This window comes from Stomoxys calcitrans, chromosome 1 (assembly GCF_963082655.1).
Source record: "Stomoxys calcitrans chromosome 1, idStoCalc2.1, whole genome shotgun sequence".
Lineage (NCBI taxonomy): Eukaryota > Metazoa > Arthropoda > Insecta > Diptera > Muscidae > Stomoxys > Stomoxys calcitrans.
In genome coordinates, this window is record NC_081552.1 from 191,089,051 (window position 1) to 191,108,007 (window position 18,957).

At 41.3% G+C, this 18,957-nt stretch overlaps 1 protein-coding gene across 2 annotated transcripts in view; it reads right to left on the reverse strand.

Moving 5' to 3' along the window:
- Positions 1 to 18,957, reverse strand: part of LOC106086606 (uncharacterized) — a 302,723-nt gene that overhangs the window by 201,846 nt on the left and 81,920 nt on the right. For both annotated transcript variants that reach the window (XM_059360455.1, XM_059360451.1), the window contains exon 3: positions 8,533 to 8,653. In XM_059360455.1, the coding sequence (XP_059216438.1) occupies positions 8,533 to 8,653 (121 nt within the window). The remainder of the gene's footprint in view (positions 1 to 8,532; positions 8,654 to 18,957) is intronic.

An 18,957-nucleotide genomic window follows, 5' to 3' on the forward strand; every position in this document is an offset into this window, starting at 1 on the left:
ACTGCATAGTTGGTTCGCATCCTTACTCCAAAGATGTATTACAACATCGTCTGAAAGCAGACGGGTTCAAATCCCTCCGCGGTCAGCATCCGTAATAGGTCATTTATGATGGTCACCCAAAGGCCTTGTACCACTCTTCCCTTATATTTATGCCATGGGACACACAATTTATCCACCTGTTCCTTAGCATATGTTTTATCCAGTTTCTAAGGACCCGGTCCACCCGTCACTGGTCTAAGGATTGGATCAGTGTGTCTACCCGCACATTGTCAAAAGCCTCCTACTCTTTATCATGGTATCCACGATACTTTCAATGGTTTTGAGTAGAAAGGACGTAAGGCTTGCCTTTCCGGGCTTGGGTATATATACCACTCTTGCCTCCTGCACATCGCTCTCGTTTATCCGTCTCTTTCTCATTCGTAAGTCGGACGGCTGGTTCTGCGCTCGAAGCTTTACTCTCGGGGCGGACGACATGCTGAGTGGTTTCAAACTCACGTTTATGAGTTGGTTTATGTCAACTCACGTTCACGCACGCTCACGAGGCAAAAGTTTTACTCTTACTCACGCACGACTCACAAAACACTTATGACTCACGAGACAATGACGACTTACGAGGCACTCACGAGAAAATCACGAGACACACAAGAAAATGACGACTGACGAGAAAATCACAACTCAAGAGAAAATCGCGACTCACGAGGCACTCACGATTCATTAGAAAATCACGACTCTCGAAAAACTCACGAGTCACGGTTAAACGCATATTTTTCTAAGAAGCGAATAATATTTTTGTTCATGCGTCTCAAATCATACAGATTTTGAACGTACGAAATCTTATATATATCGACCGAACTTTCCATACCCACCACCAAGGATATATTAATCATCCTATTTTATTATAACTCCACTACTATATCCATAGTTATATCTAAATAGGGGCTGGTCTCGATCATATTTTATTCAGGTCCCGAGAGCTACAAGGAACAGTTTCAGCAAAATCGGGCAATAAATCCGCTATTTATGGGATTAAGGCCCTAATTTGGAAGGTCGGTTTATGTGACAGCTATTTCTTTTCAGCTAAATCGGGTAATAAATGCAGCTTTTATTGGTTCCAGACCCCTAATCGGTAGATCGGTCTATATGGCTGCTATATCGAAATATAGTCCGATCCGAACCATATTTAAGTCGGATGTCGGAGAGTTTAAACAACTCACTGTGTCAAATTTTTAGCGAAATCGGGTAATAAATAAAGCTTTTATGGGCTTCAGACCCTTTATCGGCAGATCGATCCATATGGCACCTAAATCTAAATATAGTCCAATCTGAACCATATTTGGGTCGGATGTCAGGAGGCTTAAAACAACTCTTGTTAAAATTTCAGCGAAATCGGGTAATAAATGCAGCTTTTATGAGCCTTAGACCCTTAAGCGGAAAATTGGTATATACGGCAGCTATATCCAAATATGGTCCGATTTGACCGCGTCAAAAACTTGACCTGCGTGCAGCAAAAAGACGCATTCGTGCCAAATTTCAGCTCAATATCTCAATTTTTGAAGCCTGTAGAGTAATTACAACAGACTGACGGACATCGTTAAATCGTCTTTGAATTTTACGACGATCCGAAATAAAAATACTTTGTAGGGTTGGAAATGGATATTTCGATGTGTGACAATCGGAATGACTTAATGAATATTCCCCCTTTCTTATGGTGTTGGGTCTAAAAGTCGACTTGGCGGACCCGCCCCCTTATCCTAATTTTCATAAAAGTTATATTTCGGAATTGGGTGGTGCGATTTTAGCGAAATTTTGTGTGCTCTCTTATAGTAACGTAAAAACAAAAATTTGGTGTCGAAATTTCGGATGGGGTGCCTAGGGGGGACGTCCCACCCAAAAAACCTATCTACACATATTGACCAATCACGGCAATATGGGACTCAAATGAAAGGTATTTGAGATTAGAAAACGTATCTGATATCCAATTGTTGGACCAAGTGTTTGGGTGACCATCCAACCCCCAAAACACCCCTGAATCGGACATATTTACCGACCATGGCAATATGGGGCTCTAATGAAAGGTATTTTCGAGTAGAATACGAATCTGATATCCATCTCTTCCCTAAAACACCCCAAACAGGATTTATTTACAGACCATGGCAATATGCTGCTCAAAGGTATTTGAAAGTAGAATACGAGTCTGCTGTCAAATGTGGGACTAAGTGTTTGGGGGGGCGCCCCTCCCCAAAAACATTTCCCAAAGAGGACAAATTTACGACCATTGCAATATGGGTCTCAAATGAAAGATCTTTGGGAGTAAAGCACGAATCTGATATAAATTTTAGGAAAAAGTGTCTATGGGGCCACCCCACCCCCATACCACCACCCAAGTAGGACGTCTTTTAGATTAGAACACGAATCTGAGATTTATTTTCAGGGTCAAGTCGCTGAGTAGCCGACCCATCCCCCAAAAAAGACCTCCAAAACCGGACACATTGGCCGACTATGGCAATATGGGACTCAAATGAAAGGTATTTGGGAGTAGACCCCGAATCTGATATCAACATTCGTGACCAACTTCCTGGGGGACATGCCACCCCCATAACAACCCCCAAATAGTACGTATTTACTCACCATGACAATTTGGGTCTTGAAGAGAGTAGAGCTCGATATTGATAGAAAACGAACTTGATATCCAATTCTGGGGCCAATGGCAATATGGGGTTCAAATAAATGATATTTGAAAGTAGAGCACCATGATGATTTATTTTCAGGCCTAAGTGGTTGGGGGACCACCCCGCACCCTAAATCGGAGATATTTACCGACAATATGGGGCTCAAATGAAGGATAGTGGGGAGTGGAGCACGAAATTGATAGCAACCATCGAAACCCCACAAACTGCAATTATTTACAGACCATCGCAATATGGTGCTCAAACGAAAGTATTTGGGAGTAGAATACGAATATTTTATCTTCCCAAACATACCCCCCAAAGAGTACAAATTTACCGACCACGGCAATATATGGCCCAAATTAAAGGTATTTGAGATTACCACCTCACCCTCGAAACGACCCCTAAATAGGACATTAATATTTACCAATCAAGGCAATGTGGGGCTCAAATGAAATGTGCTCTACTCCCAGAGCACGAAATTTATATTCACTTTCGGGAGTTCACACTGGGAGGGTATAACCAATACCTTGTACCACAGGGTATTCATTGGCATTATTGGGATTGTTTTTACATCCACCTATGCTGGTGGTTCTCAAAACAATCCCATGACCTCCAAACCAACCTGATGACCATTCATGCATTAGCCATTACTAATTGTTCAAATATTCAATGGCTTATGACTGTTCTGCTGTGCAGGTGTTGCATGTAGGCTTTCAAAGAACATGTTTGCAGCTCCACTGCGACAAAAGGAAATGGCAACCTCAAACAACGACTGTTGTGAATGAAGTGTTAAATATATGGACAATAGGGTGGATACTTTGCAAATAACTCCTTGACTCTAGTTTTGCATATTGCAAAGACTAGTGTTACCTGTTATATTTGGCATTTCTTGAGATTGAGAACTAAACTACCTCAAGAAAAACCGAAAGACTGAACTCGAAACACCTACCGAGTTGCGATTATTATTTGTTCAAAACAAACCAAAACACTTGCATATTTTAAGATTTGCTTATTATCATGCCATTGAGGAACTGGGGGGATCAATGATGAGTAACCTCTTTTTTATTGCCAAGACAGAACGCCGTGCCACGAAACGACACCACTTGATGGAGAAGTTTAACAGGTCTGAATTTCTCAAAAATGTAGATGAGATTAGAGACCTACTTACGACTATTTTAGTACATTGTGATGCAACAGTAGCGACAGACCAGGCCTCTGGTGGGAATCGAATCTACGACCCCTCACTGGCAATACCACCAACTCGGCTACCGGGCGACCTAGTAAAAGGATAACGCACTGTAAAATTTTTTATACCCTCCACCATAGGATAGAGGTATCCTCTAGACATTCCGTTTATAACATCTTGAAATATTCATCTCGGCGTTCTGAGTTGACCTAGCCATATCTTTCCGTCCGTCCATCTGTCGAAATCACGATAGCGGTCGAACGCATAAAGCCAGCCGCTTGAAATTTTGCACAGATACTAAGGATTGATGTAGATCGTTGGGGATTTCAAATGGGTCATATCGGTTGAAATTTGGATATAGCTCCCGTATAAACCGATCTCCCGATTTTAAGTCTTGAGCCTCTGGAAGCCGCAGTTTTTGTTCGATTTGGCAGAAATGTTTCACATAGTGTTCTGCTATGACTTCCAACAACTGTGCTAAGTAAGGTACAAATCGGTCAATAACCTGATATAGCTCCCATATAAACCGATCTCCTGATTTGACTTTTTGAGCCCCTGGAAGCGGCAGTTTTTATCCGAATTGGCTGAAATGTTGTACATAGTGTTCTGTTATGACTTCCAACAACTGTGCTATAACCTGATATAGATCCCATATAAACCGGTCTCCCGATTTGACTTCTTGAGTCCTTACATGCCACATCGCACAAATATTGTGCGATGTGGCTTGCCACGTAGTGTTCTCTTATGGCTTCCAACAATTGTGCGTAGTAAGGTTCAAATCAGTCTATAATCTGATACAGCTCCCACTTAAGCCGATCTCCCGATTTGCCTTCCTGAGCCCCTCGAAGCCGCAATGTTTGCCCGATTTGCCTGAAATTTTTGACGAAGTGTTCTGTCATAACTTCCAACAACTGCGTACGGTCTAAATCGGTCTATAATCAGATATAGCTCCCATTTATACCGATCTCCTGATTTGACTTTTTGAGCCCCCGGAAGCCGCAGTTTCTGTCCGATTTGGCTGAAATGTTGCACATAGTGTTCTGTTATGACTTCCAACAACTGTGCTAAGTAAGGTACAAATCGGTCTATAACCTGATATAGCTCCCATATAATCCGATCTCCCAATTTGACTTCTTGAGCCCCTGGAAGCCGCAATTTTTGCCCGATTTGCCTGAAAATTTTGACGTAGTGTTCTGTCATAACTTCCAACAACTGTGTAAGGTCTAAATCGTACTATAATCAGATATAGCTCCCATATATACCGATCTCCCGATTTGACTTCGTGAGCCCTTAGGTTAGGTTGAAAAGAGGGTGCAGATATTAATCCGCCTCATGCCACTATGGACATACACCTTAGCCAGTAATCGGCTTGTTGTGCGCTCTAAAAACTAAAACATAACCTCTTAAAAGAAAATTTTAAGTTAGGAATTCCGTGCTACTTACAAAATCCTTAATTGTCTTCAACACCACACCCCAAATCTGGTTCATGTCTGATAAGTTCCGGTATCTGCTGGACGCGAAAACCGGGCAATGACAAAGGGAATGCTCCAACGTCTCATCATCTTTCCCGCATGCCCTACACATTCTATCACTTGCCGCACCGATTTTACATAAGTGAGCTCGTAGTCCTATGTGTCCCGTTATGATACCAATAGCTATACTGACCTCCTTCTTGGTTCCTTTCAGTAATAGCCTCGTCTTCTAACGATCTGGATCCCCCCATAGGATTTTCGCCGTCTCCCTTACTCCCTTAACTCAGACTGCGACAACCCGAAAGGCTTCGGGTTTTCCAATTTATTGACGGCAGTCCTCTGGCCTTCACCGGCAAATCGTCTGCCCTTTCATTTCCCCTCACTCCGTTATCGCCCGGCACTTAAACGATGCGGATTTTGCCATCCTCAGAGAAGGCGTTGATCTCCTTCTTACACTGCAAGACTGTTCGTGACCTTAACGTCCTGGTTGTTATTGCCCTTATTGCAATTTTACTGTCGGTAAAGATTTTCACACTCGACGTCCTCGCGATAGCACCACACCACCTCACGCATTCCGTAATCGCCCGGATCTCCGCCTGCAGGACAGTATTATGGTCAGGCAGTCTAAAACAGATCTCAGTCCCTGGGTTCTCAATGTAAACCCCCAGGGCCACTCTGTCCTCTAGCTTTGATCCATCCTTGTAACATGATCTTCCAGATGGTAATACTAGGGTTCCATCAATCCAAGAGTGTGCCGATGGCAGCAGAGCTTCGCACTCAACTTCAAGTGTCGTCTCAGGTATCCGATCGGAAACCTCTCCATTTCCTTCCAGGTTTCGTATCGTCGCCTCGATTATACCGCGATGGTATGAGCTGCTCCCATTCTCAATCCATTCTCCTATCGCCTTAAGTCTCATAGCCGCAGTGGCTGCCCCACACTTAATCTGTATATCAATGGGTCGGATATCTAGAATAGTCTCCAGTGCCCTAGTGGGCGTGGTTCTCATTGCTCCGCCTATGCCAAGACAACATGTTCTCTGAACCTGTTGTATGGTCCTTATGATGCACTTTTTCTCCATAGCAGTCCACCAAACTAATGAGGCGTAAGTAAGTATTGGTTTAATCACGCTCCTATAGAGCCACTGGACTATCCTAGGATTCAAGCCAACGGCCCGTCTACATAGTGCCCAACATCTGTGAGCCTTTTCAGTACGCTCCTGAATGTGAGACTTCCAAATCAGTTTCCTGTCCAAGATCACACCTATGTATTTGACCTTGTCAGATATCGAAATCGTCTTATTCAGGATACATGGTGCGTTAAATTGGCCCACCTTTGTCTTCCTCGTGAATAGGCATATTTCAGTCTTCTCTGGATTAACATTGAGATCTCTGATTCTAGCCCAGTCACATGCCATATGTATAAATGTGTAGCAGAATACATGTTCCGGCCCGGCCGAACTTAGCACGATTTTACTTGCGTTTTATACCCACCACCGAAGGATGGAGGTATAGTAATTTTGTCATTCCGTTTGCAACACATCGAAATATCCATTTCCGACCTATAAGGTATATATATTCTTGATCAGTGTAAAAATCTATGCGATGTAGCCTTGTCCGTCCGTCTGTCTATTGAAATCATGCTACAGTCTCTAAAAATAGAAATATTGAGCTGAAACTTTGCACAGATCCTTTTTTTTGTCCACAAGTTAAGTTCGAAGATGGGCTATATCGGACTACATCTTGATATAGCCCCCATATAGACCGATCCGCCGATTTAGGGTCTTAGGCCCATAAAAGCCACATTTATTATCCGATTTTGCTGAAATTTGGGACAGTGAGTTGTGTTAAGCCAGTCGACATCCTTCTTGGCTCAGATCGGACCAGATTTGGGTATAGCTGCCATATAGACCGATCTCTCGATGGAAGGTTTTGGGCCAATAAAAGGAGCATTTATTGTCCGATTTCGCCGAAATTTGGGACAGTGAGTTATGTTAGGCTCCTCGACATACTTTTGCAATTTGGCCTAGATCGGTTTAGATTTGGATATAGCTGCCATATAGACCGATCTCTCGATTAAAGGTCTTGCGCCCATAAAAGGCGCATTTATTGTCCGATTTCGCCGAAATTTTGGACTGTGAGTTGTGTTAGGCCCTTCGACATCTTTCTTCAATTTGGCCCAGATCGATCCAGATTTGGATATAGCTGCCATGTAGACCGATCTCTCGATTTAAGGTTTTGGGCCCATAAAAGGCGCATTTATAGCCCGATTTTGCCCAAATTTGGGACAGTGAGTTGTGTTAGGCCCATCGACATACTTTCTGCAATATGATCTAGATCGGTTTAGATTTGGATATAGCTGTCATATAGACCGATCTCTCGATTTAAGGTTTTGGGCCCTTAAAATACGCATTTATTGTATGATGTCGCCGAAATTTGGGATAGTGAGTTGTGTTCGGCCCCTCGACATACATTTGCAATTTGATCGGTTTAGATTTGGACATAGCTGCCATATAGACCGATCTCTCGATTAAAGGTCTTTCGGCCATAAAAAAAAGCTGCCATATAGACCGTTCTCTCGATTTAAAGTTTTGTCTCCATTAAAGGCACATTTATAATCCGAGTTCGTTGAAATTTGACACAGTGACTTATGTTAGGCTTTTCGACCTCTGTGTCGTATATGGTTCAGATCGTTCTATATTTGGATATGGCTACCAAAAAGACCAATATTTTGTTCAACAAAATTGAACAATGTCTTATACTTATTAGACCAATCAATATCCGTGTCGAATTTGGTCCAAATTGGACCATATTTCGATAAAGTTGCTAAGGGGGCATGAATTATGCATTTTTCACCGGATTATGATGAAAGGTGGTTAACATATATACCCGAGGTGGTGGATATCCAAATTTCGGCCCGGCCGAACTTAGCGCCTTTTTACTTGTTTTAAATTCTTTAGTTTTGTATCCAGGTATTCTGTATCATTGGTTGAAATGTTTAACTCTGCGCCACGGTGGCAAGGCTTTGTTGCTTGCCATATGGGAGAATTACACCACAATCCATCCTTATAAACACTTAAGTGCCACAACTCAAATGTTACGTGTTGTTGTTTTTGTGATAATTATTATGTTGCTGACGTAGGTTTATATCTTAAATCGATTGTCTTGGACAAAAGTTCTCAGTGAGAGGGTATTTAAGTGCACTTACCTGGTTTTACACATAAATATATTTCGGCCGGTTTCAGGTGCTCGTCATCAAGACCCCCCAAATGAAGTATAACTTCGCCAATAGGTGTTACTAGAGGCCATCCTTGACACCAAATCAGAGCCTACAAATGTAAGAACGAGAGAAAAAATTTCAAAAAAAAAGTCCAAATCAAAAATATATATGAATGACATGAAAACCATTAAAATTTAATATGAATACATTAGTTCTGGGGGTTTTTTTTTACTCTCTGCATACATTGTGGAAATGCAACTTATAAGAATGCAATTTGTTTTCAGAAAATTAAAGAGAAAAAACAAAACCCACAAACATAGTCCTCACATACATTGCTGTAAATATGAGCAAACAAATGGGAATTTTTATAAAAGCATTATGGGCTGTGTGGTTGTTGTTATTGCTTGGCCAACTGCGACAACAGTTTTTCGATATCATGCGACATTCGAATTGATTTCGCCCTCAGTTCTCTGAACGGACTAAGCAGCTTTTTTTTTATTATGACTGAAGCAATGACAGTTAAAAGTGAATAACTGCACAGTGAAATAGAGTGTTATAGAATTTTTATAGGTTCTGGATGCCCAAATCAAATTTGGTCACCCAACATTTGTAAGAACAAAAGGCATACTTGATACAATGCCCGATATGCCAGGCATTGCGGATTACTAGAGATGGAATTCTACCGGGTAAACTCACACTGCGTGGGTATCTTTTGGTGTTTACCTAATAAATACTTTATTTGGGTATTTATAAACTTTCAGATAGTATGGTAACTGAAAACATTTCGAACTATTTTTTTTTTAATTTTCTTATTCTTTGTATAAAAAACTGACCTTCTGATCTCATAAAATCGGAATTAACTTATATATAGCCCCTATATAAACCGATCTCCAGACTTAAAGCAATAAATGTGTAATTTTTCATCCGATTTCGATAAAATTTGGCACAATGAGTTCTGGTAGACCTCTACCTATTCCTGTGAAGTATGGTCCAGATCGGCCCATATTTGGATATAGCTGCCCTATAGACCGACCGCCCGATCTCCCGACATAGGGTAGTAAGACTATAGATATCTATTTACTACCCGATTTCGATGAAACTTGGCACAGTGAGTTTGGTAGACCCCGACCCATTCCTGGTCCATATTTGGATATAACTGCCATATAGAGCGATCTCCCTATATAGTGTTTTGAACATATCGAAGGAGCATTTTTCATCCGATTTCATTGAAATTTGACACAGTGAGTTTGGTAGAACCCTTCCCATTCCTGTGAAGAATGAGTTCTGGTAGACCTCTACCCATTCCTATGAAGTAGGACATAAGATCCACTTATTACCCGAATTCGATGAATTTTGGCACAGTGAGTTCTAGTAGACCCCTACATATCCTGTCAAAAGTGGTCCTTATTTGGATATAGCTGCCATATAGACCGATCTCCCAATATAGTGAGCTATAAAAGTAGCATATTTCATCTGATTTCGATGAAAGTTGGCACCTTGAGTTTTGCTAGACCCCCTACAGCTATTTGTTGAATGTGATCCACATTGGACCATATTTGGATATAGAGTATTGGGTCCATAAGTAGAGTGTTTTTCATCCGATTTGAATGAAATTTGGCACAGTGAGTTCTGCGACCACTGCTGTGAGGTTAATGTAGCTTTCTCTTTGGTCATATGGCGGCTACGGGCACTATGTTATCCTTGATACAATGCCCGATGCTTAAGGCAGTGTGGATTACACCCTGCTAAGTAGCTTTTTGATAAAAAGTAATGTACCACTGTTCCTGATAGAACCGATTGGAACTACGATATCCCTTTTAGCAGAAGTTACATAGACTTCTAAAGATCTAGAACTGGTCATATCGAAAAAGTTACCCGACCACTGCACTGTGTATTAAGCGGAGGTCCTTGCAATTAAGGAAACATTGAAATGGCTAAGATATAATGTCAATACGACGATCTGTATGGTTCAACGGTAGGAACTACTTCTGTTCCTGACTTGTCACAATGGAAGAAAAAGTCTAAATTAGTCTGACGGCAGACTGCCACTTTATCTAATCCTAAGCAATATCGGGACATTTGTCTAAATGGCAGTAATTTAAAATTATGGTCCGATCTGGGATTTTTTTTTCACTAACCAACACGGAGATGTCCCCTATATATGCAGTGCATTGCGTTGGCAATTAAGAAAGTTAAGGGTTGCAGGGAGTAGTGTTTATTGATATTAGTCTTAAATTTCTGAACGTCAATGTCGGTGGGAAAGACATTAGTCGGAAGTCGATTCCACATAAGAATGGTTCGGGCGGAAAACGAATTTTCTCGGTAATGCATTGTTCGGTCGACTGGTCAATGAATTACAAACGGGTGTGAGTTCCTGGCAAGTCTTGTATGCCTGGTGAATATCCTAACGTCAGGGATAAGAAGACGAATATCCCTGGAACACACGCCATAAAAATAACGATAGAGCAATACAACTCTACCCACATTCCGACGATGTTCAAGGCAAGCAATAGAGTTCGATACTCTACTGTCGCCAATCAACCTCATCGCTCTCCGTTGAACACGGTGAAGAAGTTCCAAGGATGATTTTGGAGCTCCCGCCCATATAGGAGAGTTATATTCCATTCTCGGCCTGATGTAGGTAGTATAGATATTGAGAAGATCAGAACAGGTGAAATATTTCTTGCACCGCTTAAGAAAGCCCAAACACTTGAATGCTTCTTTCGACACTTCGAATACGTGTTCCTACAAAAATGCCATTAGGTCTCCCGTAGAGCGATTTTTGGGGAACCCATACTGTCTGTCGAGAAGAAGGTCATTGGGCTCTAAGTATCTGACAAGATGATACTCTCCATAGCATTTGAGCGCGCGGAGCATATCGCAATTGGCCGGTAATTCGCAGGGTTGTTCGTCCCACCTTTCTTGGGGATGGGCTGAACGTTCGCAACCTTCCAACGCGTTGGGAAAACACCCGCAATGTAAGCAAGGTTGAAAAGGTTGCGTAGTGGACGAGCAAACATCGAAGAACACTTACAAAGGACAAGTGTTGATATACCGTCCGGGCCCGGAGATATATTAACGTCGAGATCCGCAAGGACCCTTTTAACTACACGTGTTCAAAAGAATATCTGAGGCATCGAACTAGGCATCGAATCACGGGGAGTGGTTGATTGCTAAACGGCAAGGAAGAAATTCCTGCAAACATTTCAGCCAGCCTTATCAACCGGGTCAGTGAATACCTGATCATCCTTAACAAGAGTTGGGATTGCCGATGGGTTGCCCTTTACTCTATTTACGAATGACCAAAAGGTGAAAAGGAAAATGCTCCTTGTACATGCTTAATACCCTATATCAGGAGATCGGTCTATATCTAAATATGGTCTGATCTGTATAAAATTCCTTAAAAAGGTGTAGAGGTCTACCAAAACTCAGAGTGCCGGTTGAAAAATGCTCTTATTATGGGCTCAACACTCTATATCGGGAGATCGGTCTATATGGCAGCTTTATCCATATACGTTCCGATCTGGACTACATTTAACAGGAATGGAAAGGGGTTTACCAGAACTCACTGTGCCAAATTTAATCGAAATCGGGTAATAAATGGATCTTTTATGGCCCTAATAGCCTATATCGTGAGATCGGGCTGTCGGTCTATAGGACAGCTATATCCAAATATGGTTCGATCTGGAGCACACTTTACAGGAATAGATAGGGGTCTACAATGCAATCCCCAACGACATAAATCAATATTATATAAGGTTAGGTTAAAAAGAGGGTGCGGATGTTAATCCACCTCATCACACTATGGACATACACCTTAACCAGTAATCGGCTTGGTGAGCGCTCTAAATACACAAAATAAGGAAAGGAAAATCTGAGTTAGGAATTCCGTGCTGCCTAAAAAGTCTTTAATTGTTTTCCATGCCACGCCCCTAAGCTGGTTCATGTCTGGTATAGTGTCCCCATCTAAGTGCCCGTATCTGTTAGACACGAAAGCCGAGCAATGACAAAGGAAATGCTTCAACGTCTCATCATCTTCGCCGCATGCCCTACACATGCAATCACTTGCCGCACCGTGTTTACATAAGTGAGCTCGTAGTCCTATGTGTCCCGTTATGATACCAATAGCTATACTGAACTCCTTCTTACTTCCTTTCAGTAATAGCCTCGTCTTCTCACGATCCGGATCCCGCGTAGGATCTTTGCCGTCCCACCGACCTTTTCGCTGTTCCACAATGTTGCATGCGCATTCGTCGCCCACTCCCTTAACTCGGACTGCGTCAACCCGAAAGGCTTCGGGTTTACCAATTTATTGACGACAGTCCTCTGGCCTTCACCGCCAAATCATCTGCCCTTTCATTCCCCCCTACTACGTTATGGCTAACAGGTGCTACTTTGGATTGAACAAGAAAATGGGGAGCAAAGCCACTTCTCGACAGACGATAAATTCACTATACAAGACATTGATACTTCCCGTGCTGTCGTTTCTTGCTCCGAAGTATGGGTACTTGTGAAAGCATACGAGGTAGTACTTGGAGTGTTTGAAAGAAAAATTATAGGCATTAACCAGTTTGCGTTAATGGAAACTATAAGCGTCGTATGAACTACGAGCTGTATGAGCTGTAATAACGGCAATAGCATAGTTAAACGCATCAAAATACTACAGTTGCGTTGGCTAGGTCATATTGTCAGAATGGATGAAGATGCCCCAGTAAAGAAGTCTTATGGTGGCCGTAATAGGATACGCAATAGGGGAATACCAAAACTTCGATGGAGTAACTAATTGGAGAGCAACATCTCGAAGCTGGTTTCAGAGAGGCTATTGGACATCTGTTCTTCGTTCGGCTGGAGGATTACATTTTCTGTGATGGCCAATTAAACTAAACGAATGATCGTTTGCGGCTATCCAAACAATTTTGCTATCAACGAGTTCTTGGTTTAACAACAAGAGATAGGTTTTTTTTTTCCGTAGGCGAAGCTGCTAAAGGGTTTACAATAAACAAAAGTAAGTCACGTTCAGTAATGCTACGTTTTTGTCTAACGTTTGATATGTTGAAGCGAGTTAACAATAACAGAAAAATGTTGTAATAAAAGTATTTTGTTTGTGGTAAATATGTACTAAACGTTTTATTTTGTGCATTTAGGATCTCTATTCGCAGTATCCCTTCCTAACAGACATTCCATATATTGGATCTCAGTTGGTGCCCTGCGCCGCTCCCGATGTGACTTCATATTAATTCGTTCTTTCTCAAGAGGTTCTGAGCGCCCGAAAAACAAAAAATCATCAGGGCTAGGTGTTTGCTAATAATAAACTAAGAGAACGAGAAGCCCTTCGTTGTAACGCAACTCGAGTTGAGGATATAGACGAGAGACCTATGATACGATGGAGCGCATAGGGTAACAAAGGGAGGAAGACCCGGACCACGACAAGATGAGGCCAGTGCAAAGGGAAAATAGTAGGAAGACCGAGACACTTCGCACTACTCCTACACATGATGGGTACGGCAGCGATGGCTATGTGCTGGGACAACGAAACCCTGAAACAATTCTTACGAGCAAAAGAAAAAACGTTTGGGAAATGTTTACGGCAAACAAAATACTTTTATCACAAAGTTTTGATTTTTTTGTAACCATGAAACGTTTTGCTTCCACATATCAAACGTTAACTATAAACGTGGTATTATTATACGCTCCACCATAGGATGGAGGATATACTAATTTCGTCATTTCCTTTGTAACACCTCGAAATATGCGTCTAAGTTCCCATAAAGCATATATACAATATATTCTTGATCGTCATGACATTTTAAGTCGATCTAGCCAAGTCCGTCCGTCCCTCTGTCGAAAGCGCGCTAATTTACGAAGTAGTGAAGCTAGGCGCTTGAAATTTTGCAAACATACTTCTTATTAGTGTAGGTCGGTTGGGATTGTAAATGGGCCAAATCGGTCCATGTTTTGATATAGCTGCCATATAAACCGATCTTGGGTCTTGACTTCTTGAGCCTCTAAAGGGCGCATATCTTATCCGATTTGAATGAATTTTTGCACGAAGTATTTTGTTATGATATCCAACAACTGTGCTGAGTATGGTTCATAACCTGATATAGCTGTCATATAAACAGATCTGGGGACTTGACTTCTTGAGCTTCTAGAGGGCGCAATTCCTATCCTATTTGGCTGAAATTTTGCATGACGTATTTTATTCTTACATTCAACAACTGTGTCAAGTAAGGTTCAACTCGGTTCATAACTTGATGTAGCTGCCATATAAACCGATCTGGGATCTTGACTTCTTGAGCCTCTAGAGGTCGCAATTATTATCCGATTTGCCTGAAATTTTATTATGGTATGAATCGGTCTGTGGACCGATACAGCTCCCATATAAATTGATCTCTCTTTTTTAACTTTTGAGCCCCCAAAGGGCGCAATTCTTATTCGAATTGGCTGACATTTTGCACAGGTCTCCAACATATAATTTAATTGTGGTCCAAACCGGACCATATCTTGATATCGGTCTAATAGCAGAGCAAATCTTTTCTTATATCCTTTTTTGCCTAAGAAGAGATGCCGGGAAAAGAACTCGACAAATGCGATCCATGGTGGAGGGTACAAAAGATTACCTTTAGCAGATTGCAAAAGTGTCTCTCCTACTAGAGAGAAAGGCTGAGTATTTGACCGTATAGACCAGTGGTTGGCAAAAATACTCACTCTATTGCGCATTACTTTGTACGTTCACAAGAAAATAATCCCAAGCAAGACCATGCGCTTGCACATAATTGCAATTAAAGATACATTCTCACACACACAACATTTGTCCTTTTTTGTGTGAGAGACAACCGGACAACCAAGGGCCTTGAAATTTTGCACGCTATCTAGCTAACCTTTTCAAATTTCAAAGAGATATCTCTAGCCGTTTTCACACGACATAATTTTTAGTAGTTTTTCGATTTTCTCCCACTGTGCACCGTTCGGACTCGGCAAAAAAAGGGAGCCCCTTGTCATTGAGCTGAAACATTAATCGATCTGCACTTATTACTATGAGAGCAGGATCCCCTGTTCCTGAATGGAATGTTCATGGGCAATTTAGTAGTAGAACCAACAAAGAGCCATAGAATGAGAGATAATAAAGGAGGAACATAGAATGTCTGACATAGGCTTTTCGCTTATTATTGCAATACATAATAAACAGGCCACTGGCTTAGCTGTATACTCGCTAGTCTTACATCTTATCCATACAAAATTTTCTATAGAGATTGACAAATATTTTCGAGAAAAACTCAATTCACTTGTAAACGAAAATTAATTTCAACATAATTTTCGAGAAAGAAAATTTTCGACAAAATGTTTAATTTAAGTGAAATTTCTACGAAAAAAAAATACAACCACTGTACTGCAACACCTGCACTTGGTCATTGGAGAAGACGACTTGCAGCTCACATTCTTGCCATTCACGCATGCCATTATTTATGATCATTGTTATTCACTGTTCAATGATGTGTAGAATCGTCATTCGTTCGTTAGCCTGGGTCACATATCGTAACGACGAAGATAACGATTCTGAAATTAATGTCATCCAACACTTTGATCATGGCTGGTGATGACGAGGCATTACTAGAAACCCACAAAACCATGGCCACCTACAATTACTTCAGATTTTGCTTCACTACACCCCACCCCACCATTTTGTGGAAGATTTATTTCAAGCAGAAAATGACTTCGAACACAGATCACAGACCATTGTCGCTATTGTCGGTTTGACAAAGAAACACATTTTGATATCGATACCCATTCAATTGGAGATTAGAGCATTGATGGGAGGAGGAGTACGAAAATAATGAAATGAAATCAAACAAGTAAAAGCGTGCTAAGTTCGGCCGGGCCGAATCTTATATACCCTCCACCATAGATCGCATTTGTCGAGTTCTTTTCCCGGCATCTCTTCTTAGGCAAAAAAGGATATAAGAAAAGATTTGCTCTGCTATTAGAGCGATTTCAAGATATGGTCCGGTTTGGACCACAATTAAATTATATGTTGGAGACCTGTGTAAAATGTCAGCTAATTCGAAAAAGAATTGCGCCCTTTGTGAGCTCAAGAAGTAAAATAGAGAGATCGATTTATGTGGGAGCTGTATCGGGCTATATACCGATTCAGACCATAATAAACACGTATGTTAATGGTCATGAGAGAATCCGTCGTACAAAATTTCAGGCAAATCGGATAATAATTGCGACCTCTAGAGGCTCAAGAAGTCAAGATCCCAGATCGGTTTATATGGCAGCTATATCAGGTTATGAACCGCTTTGAACCATATTTGGCACAGTTGTTGGATATCATAACAAAATACTACGTGCCAAAATTCATTCAAATTGGATAAGAATTGCGCCCTCTAGAGGCTCAAGAAGTCAAGACCCAAGATCGGTTTATATGACAGCTATATCAGGTTATAAACCGATTTGAACCATACTTGGCACAGTTGTTGGATATCGTAACAAAACACGTTGTGCAAAATTTCATTCCAATCGGATAAGAATTGCGCACTCTAGAGGCTCAAGAAGTCAAGACCCAAGATCGGTTTATATGGCAGCTGTATCAGGTTATGAACCGATTTGAACCATACTTGGCACAGTTGTTGGATGTCATAACAAAACACGTCGTGCAAAATTTCATTCCAATCGGATAAGAATTGCGCACTCTAGAGGCTCAAGAAGTCAAGACCCAAGATCGGTTTATATGGCAGCCATATCAGGTTATGAACCGATTTGAACCATACTTGGCACAGTTGTTGGATATCGTAACAAAACACGTCGTGCCAAAATTTCATTCCAATCGGATAAGAATTGCGCACTCTAGAGGCTCAAGAAGTCAAGACCCAAGATCGGTTTATATGACAGCTATATCAGGTTATAGACCGATTTAAACCATACTTGACACAGTTGTTGGATATCATAACAAAACATGTCGTGCAAAATTTCATTCCAATCGGATAAGAATTGCGCACTCTAGAGGCTCAAGAAGTCAAGACCCAAGATCGGTTTATATGGCAGCTGTATCAGGTTATGGACCGATTTGAACCATACTTGGCACAGTTGTTGGATGTCATAACAAAACAGGTCGTGCAAAATTTCATCCCAATCGGATAAGAATTGCGCACTCTAGAGGCTCAAGAAGTCAAGACCCAAGATCGGTTTATATGGCAGCTATATCAAAACATGGACCGATATGGCCCATTTACAATACCAACCGACCTACACTAATTAGAAGTATTTGTGCAAAATGTCAAGCGGCTAGCTTTACTCCTTCGGGAGTTAGCGTGCTTTCGACAGACAGACGGACGGACGGACGGACGGACGGACGGACAGACGGACGGACGGACGGACGGACGGACAGACGGACGGACATGGCTAGATCGACATAAAATTTCACGACGATCAAGAATATATATACTTTATGGGGTCTCAGACGAATATTTCGAGTAGTTACAAACAGAATGACGAAATTAGTATACCCCCCATCTTATGGTGGAGGGTATAAAAAAGTGAAACAGGCCGTGCCTGTCTTTCCCATACGCTTCATTGGCCATGACTGGGGGTGTAGAGCGTGAGCTTCGTTGTGGATGCTTTTCTTTGGCATTTTTCTACCATCGCAACGGATGAAGATTTTTCATTATCGTTGGGATAATTGTTTGCGGCTTGAAACTGTTTGTTATTGACATTAAAAAGTGTCATTTTTATGGTTGATTTCATTGATGACCTCATGCTTTGGTAATATGGCATATTTGCTGGTGGAATGGAAGGGGTAGAGTGGGGTTAATTTTGGTTGAACATAATGGGGCGATTTTTAAACGAAGCCCATTGCACGGAAGAATTTTATCAACATATCATCTTTATAAGCTTTGCTATTTTTGATCTCAATTAAATTTCCAGAAAATTTTATAACAATTTCTCTTCTATAGTAAATTTTGTCGAAATTTCATTTCCATAGGAAATTTTGTCAAAATTTCATTTCCATAGAAAATTTTTTTAAAAAATTTATTTGTATAGGAAACTAGCCGAATCGGGCCAGCTCATCAGGGCCGTCTTTAACTCTCCAATATCTTTTAAGGGTGGAGATGCTTTGCCTAGGATGTAGATTTCGAATTCATGCCACTATAGCCTATGTCCGCCTATGACGCACTCATTAATGTGTGTGAGAAGTTTGACCCTGCTCGGTTCCTGTGCAAAATTTTCACTTTACTCTCAAATGCCTTTCTTTTCAGTCCTATATTACCGTATTGGTAAATATTTCCGGTTAAGGGGGTATTTCGGGGGTAAGGTGGACATCTGAAATGATATCAACATTGTGCTAGAGGACGATTTTGCTTGAGCCCGATAGTGAATATTTCGATGGCTACCTTCAAAATGGAGGCCACCGTA